The 6176-nt window shown below is 35.6% G+C and overlaps 1 protein-coding gene across 2 annotated transcripts; it reads right to left on the bottom strand.

Moving 5' to 3' along the window:
- Positions 1-564: 564 nt before the first annotated feature.
- On the bottom strand, positions 565-5921 carry LOC112795946 (protein STRUBBELIG-RECEPTOR FAMILY 8). Of its 2 annotated transcripts, none has more exons than XM_025838166.3 (16): positions 5515-5921; positions 4749-4881; positions 4582-4653; positions 4368-4433; positions 4188-4259; positions 4023-4094; positions 3694-3765; positions 3544-3609; positions 3406-3471; positions 2990-3303; positions 2336-2592; positions 1873-2144; positions 1638-1773; positions 1417-1556; positions 1144-1300; positions 565-978 (listed from the first exon to the last, which is right to left on the bottom strand). In XM_025838166.3, the coding sequence occupies exons 1-16, from the start codon at positions 5678-5680 to the stop codon at positions 826-828; spliced, it is 2214 nt and encodes a 737-aa protein (XP_025693951.1). In that variant the 5' UTR covers positions 5681-5921; the 3' UTR covers positions 565-825. The 2 variants fall into 2 exon arrangements, with proteins under 2 accessions (XP_025693951.1, XP_072090990.1); XM_072234889.1 differs by having other exon boundaries at positions 4749-5292; positions 5515-5856.
- Between the last annotated feature and the right edge of the window lie 255 nt (positions 5922-6176).

The raw sequence follows: 6176 nt of genomic DNA, 5'->3' as shown, positions 1-6176 counted from the left end.
AGAAAAACTCGAGACTTTTTATGAAATTATAAAAGTAAATTGAATATATAAAACATGAAACCATAACAAAATTTAAATTATAAAATCGACGTTTAGTAGAAATTTTACAAATTTGGTTAACACATTTAAAATCATAATCAAAAGATTTTGAGAATTAAATTAAAATTCTAACTACTATAATTCCGGAAATTTTGATAACAAAATCCACTGCTACTACATATTAACATTCCACCGACACAAATATAAAGTTGAAATTATTCAAGCAGCCTGCAGAGAATAAAAAAAAATGAAGGGAACAGGGCATAACGCCAAAATCATTCTAAATGAGAACAAATAAGAAAGTGAAAGAAACTTGGTGAGATGTAGGCCCCTTAATGTGCATGCATTGTCCTCTCATAAGATACCCCAACTCATACCAAACATAATCCACTCTAACTTGTAGGATCCATCATGTCGGCATTTCTTGTAATTATTCCACTCAGTGCTTGCCAACAAAGCTTAATAATAACAGTAAGCTCAGAAAAAACTGTTTTGGTACTATTTAGCATAAAGAACAGAAATTAATGACTTTAAAATTCATTATATTACACCATGTCATGTTAATAATATACATCTTATTTTTCCAAAGTATTAAATGGCGTATGAAAAATTTCCAACACGTGTAATTAATTACAAACATCTTGAATCTGTTCTACTATATTTGATAACAACATCTTCATCATGATCTCTAACTCTTCCTTGTGTTTCATAATGTTCTTATTTTCCCTGGAAAAACTGCAACACTTTACACAAAATTGCATTAAGATTAGATGGTCAAATACATATTTAAAAAGACATATCTATGGCCTCATGTTCCGGGGTCCTGTGACCAAAACCAGATTCATCACTTGGTCTTCGTTTAACCACACTTGCTCTTTGCACTAACCGTACCAATGCTTGCACCACCTCCGACATGGGAGGTCGAAATTCAGGTTCAGGCTGCGCAGAAGATCGAGTTAGTTGACGAATAACTATTGAAGAGCAATGAGGGCAGATGCAAGATATATTGATCATAATCAAATCCACAAGAATATGTTCATTAGTAGAAAAACCAACAGAGTGCAGTTCATGGGATTATAGTTTGTATTACTCTAAAAGTATTACCTGAACACAAAGTGCAATTATATCAGCAAAGCGCGAAAGCGACTTTGCAGGATACATGCCGTTCAAAGCAGGATCAACCATTTTAGCCAACGCGTCTATGTCGTGGAGCTGGGGTGTAGCCCATCTCACAAGCGACTGCTCTGATCTAACCCGTGAACTGTTAAAAGTTAGAAATGAATGTAAGAATCCATACAAAAATGGAAGCTAATAAACACAGGCAAATGTTGACATGATGAAGTTGAATATTCATTTCCAGCAGTAGAATAGGCTCACCTGTCAAGCGGCTTCCGACCAGTCAATAGTTCCAGCATGACAACTCCAAAGCTGTAAACATCACTTTTTACAGTATATACTCCTGATAATGCAAACTCAGGAGCGCTATAACCAAACGAACCGACCATCTGAGTTGAAACCTGCTAAAAGCAAAGTTGTTGACTTTTTACCATTGAAATGTGACTAGAAAAGATAAAAATAAGAAATCATCTCTCACCAACCTGCCGCTCAGTGTTTGGTGTTAGTGCAGCTAAACCACAATCAGAGAGGTGAGGATTGAGCTCTTCATCGAGTAATATATTTGCAGATTTGAAATTTCTATGTACAACAGAAGGCAAACACACTTCATGCAAGTACCTGATAGACAGCATAAAATTCGACGAAGAAATTAGCCTGAATGTGGTACGATAGCTAGAGCATATAACAAACTTAATGAGTCATTTGCACGAGACATACTCTAAAGCCCGGGCTGTGCCAAGTGCTATGCGTACTCGGGCATTCCAAGACAAAGCCTTACTACTATCTTCAGCAAAATGTAGCATGTCATGTAGATTTGCATTTCCTATATACTCATAAACTAGAAGGCGTTGGCCATGCTCCGCACAATATCCAGCCAGCGTAACAATGTTTGGGTGCCGTAACCTTGACATATTTGAAACAGCTTCAAGAAAATTGTCTTCCTCCTGTAGTGACAATGCTGAGTTGTCGATCTTCTTAATGGCCATGATCTAAATAAAAACAAAACTTCAAACTATTAGAATTACAATGTACATAAACTTTATGGTTTAATAAAAATAATAATGATAATAATAAAACAAAACTTTTCCCTTGTTCATTTCCTACAGTGAAACCAGTATGTACCCCATTGATATGCAACATGCCAGGGTTGCAGATAAGAAATGTAAAACTATAATGTTACCTTCCCATTTGGAAATTCAGCCCTGTAAACTCGACCAAGAGAACCTTCACCAATAATATTTTCTTGACTAAAACTATTCGTTGCACTTTGGAGAGAAGCAACTGTGTATGATGTGGAAGTTATAGGGGACTTCATCTGCTTTATAGATCCACTTTTCACAGGCGCCCTCTCGACTACCACATTCTCAACAGGTGGAGGCTTGAGATCCGTAATCAAAGCTGCACTTTTTACCCTCTGCTCTTGCATCTGAGGATTCACTGCAAGTACAAACCAAAAAGAAAAGCACTGTTCAGGATACATATACAACATCCTTCACCTCCAAAGAATAAGAAAATAGTTGGAATTCTGAATGAAAGAACCATTTATGGAATAGTAGCTTCAAAAGGATGATAATGCAAATGACTATTGTAGCATAAAGAAAATTTGTTCCTATGTGAAAAATAGTGAATATGAATTTCCAAATCATAATTCCCTCACGCTGGCCTTCTAATCACTTCTGCTATATAGCTGCGACCTCATTGCCTCTAAATATTAATATTGAACAAAGATTGGGCCAGATTTAAGCATACTTTATTAGATTAGGTTCAACAAAGAAAGCAAATTACATGATTAGAAAATGTATTTGGTTACAAAGAGGTATAGAAAAGAATTCACCATTAGTAGTTCCTTGAGGAAGGCTCCCACTAGAAGTTCTTGTAACCTTTTCCTTCCCCTTTTGCTTTCGGACACAGAAGAAAAGAGCAAGTATCAAAATAACAGCCACCAATATTGAACCTATAATAATGCCTATAATAGCCCCTGTGGTCAAGCCATTATTGCTATCAGAACTTCCATTATCAGAAACCCGTGTTTTGTTATGGGAACCAGATCCAGAGCGACGGTGACTATTGTGAGACCTGCTGGGTGGAGGAGAAGTAAATGGTGGTGGAGGAGGAGCAGGCCCGTTGTCAAAAGAATTCCCATCAAATCTAGTTCATATTTGAAGATACATATCAACCACACTGTTTGTGTTATGCATTGGAAAACAGATTGGCAATTCCATTAAAGGAAAAGAATGCATAAATACTTACATGAAATTATGGATAGAACTAAGCTCGTGAGGTATCCATCCGCTGAAATTATTGTGTGCAACATTTCTGGAAATAACATTGAGCAGGATAAGAATCTGATATACAGACAAATTTAACCCCAAATGGAGAAGTACTTACAAGCTATCTAACGGCAAACCAACAAGAGTATTAAGATTGCCAGTCAATTGATTGCTCTGCAAGAAACTGCAAATATGTTTTGATAAGCATTATATGTTTACTTACGGTAAATTAAAACCAGTTTATCAATCGAAATATCATCCGACATACAGAGAAGAAAGATTTGACAAAGAAGCAAATGAAGCAGGTAGATCCCCAGAAAAGTTATTGAATGAAAGATCCCTGCATCATTGAACACAAAGACTGACATTCATCAAATACAATCAACCTTGAAACTACGAATAGCTAGTATTGGTAATTATAATATATGATAAATAAAGTCTAAAGAATTATACAGTTTTATTTTGAAACTCTCCCCCTCATTTCAGAAGAGATTTCCAAAGGAGAATATGTGATCATTAATATGGTAGATGACATCATTACCTAAATGAAATAAATAATGGAAGATGGGAATGAAGACACTATGTAAGATATCTTACAGGGTACCAAGATCAGAAAGACTAGCAAAAACATCGCCAATTGGAGTGGAGAGTGCATTGTTGCTTACATTCCTGAAAATGCATTGAAACACAGCAAAAAAGTGACAATGAATGACTGAACTGGACATTATGAACTTAGCACTTTACTAATAGAAAGGAACTTACAGATAATTGAGTGAAGTCATGGCAGAAATGGAATAAGGAAGATTTCCACTTAAGTTATTTCCAGCAAAATTCCTGATTGTTGCAATTAGAGAGTAACTCAGTTACAAAAATTATTCAAATTTTCAGAAATTGAGACTAATCAAGAAATGAATGGAACAGATAATTGTAGGTGAATATTACAGGCTTGTAAGATTTGGTGGCAACTGATAGGGAACTGTGTCATGGATCTTGTTGTTACTCAAGTCACTAGAAAAACACATGTAAAAGAAGATAATATCAATCAACAATACGAACATATTAAAATAATAAGATTAAAACCAATCCCTAAATACCAATAGATTAAAATATCAAAGTATGTGTTACAAGAAACATGAGTGAGCAGAGTTTATCTCACAGTTTTCTCAGTGACATAAGGTCTGAAAGCAGGTATCCCAAAGTTCCATTGAGTCCTAAACCTGAGAGATCACTAATCAGCATCACAAAAGGAAGATCAGTTAGTTAGCTAAAGCACAAACACTTTTAACAAAAATTCAATTTTACAGAGTCATCTTAATCTCATACATGGAAACAACTGCTGAACCATCACAGGTTATTCCTTTCCATGACTCCCCACACGGATCACCTTCACCTACTTTCCAACCCGTTAGAACAGATGGAGTATTCAACGCGTTGAATAATACCCCAAGAGCTTGAACTGTAACAAAGGGAAGAAGAAAAACAACAAGAGGAATGAAAACTGTCAATAGTTGATAAAGGCAGTGAATACCATTAGGCCTTAAACACTTTGCAGTAATACACACAAATAAAGCCACATGATTGTACAACTGGTGGTTCAGCTTATCTTGATATCAAACATATACTCAAATGGAGAGAGAAAGAAAGAGAGTTTTTTCTTTCCCCCTTAAAAAAAAAAGGAAAGATTTTGGTATGTTAAAACAGATAATCTCCATGACTTCATTTATTGCACTGCACTCCCTCTTCAACTAGAGTTCACAAAAATAAAATCCAACGCCCTACAAAAGTCAATACTCTCTGAAAAATATCACTTCTTTTGGCACGGTAAAGCAAAAGAAATCCAGTACTTTTTTATCTCTTTGCATTTTCCCTGCACCCAAACAGAGTTTTATAAGCAGAAAAAGCAAGTCATCAAAGCTCGACTTGGGTTCAAGTTCAAAGCAAGAACCCCACAAAGCAAAATCCAAACTTTACATCAAAATCAGAAACTTTCAACAGCATTACAAAATGGGCACCAGCCACAGCAATCAATCAAACACATTGTGATCATACAAAAACAAAACAAGAAGCTTGTTAAAAGGATGAAGGGTACCATCAGAAGGGTCAGTATTGGCAAGTGCAAAAGGAAGAGCTAAGAAGATCGAAGAGAATGAAAGAAGAAAGACAGAGAGAAGAATGAAGCGGGAAAGAGGCATTGTTGGGTTGTTGTTGTTTCCCGCCGCAGCTGCAGAAAGAAGCTCAGAGGAGCAAGGAAACATGCAGGAGAAGCATGGAAGCGAGAGAGAGGAGAAAGAAGAAGGGATTGGGGGTAGAAGAGTAGTAGTTGGGATTCAGATCGCGACTGGTTTCATAAGGCAACTCCATTAAAGAAAGGGTCAGAGAGATTCGAAGCTTAGAGTAATGAAGAGAGAGAAAGTAGAGTGAAGCGAAACACAACACAAGCGTATGAGTGTGTGAGTTTGTGTGTGTCGGCGAAAATGAAAAAAACTAAATTTTAATATTAATTATTGTTTATAATATCTTATGATATATCATATATGTCACGTAACAAAAAATAAAAAGAAATAGAAAGTGCACACCGAAAAAAATTATTATTAGAGTTGTACAGGGTTAATATATATTTTTTATTTTTTATTTATGTTATGTATATAACTTATTGTCAAAGAGTAATAGTTCAAATGACATAGTCTTTCTATACTTAATTACGAGGTTGCGGATTCGAACCTCCTATATTTGATAAAAAAAATGTATATA

Source organism: Arachis hypogaea, chromosome 4, assembly GCF_003086295.3.
Source record: "Arachis hypogaea cultivar Tifrunner chromosome 4, arahy.Tifrunner.gnm2.J5K5, whole genome shotgun sequence".
NCBI lineage: Eukaryota > Viridiplantae > Streptophyta > Magnoliopsida > Fabales > Fabaceae > Arachis > Arachis hypogaea.
Note: the sequence above shows the minus strand (reverse complement) of the source record. Positions and strands in the feature narration are given on the sequence as shown.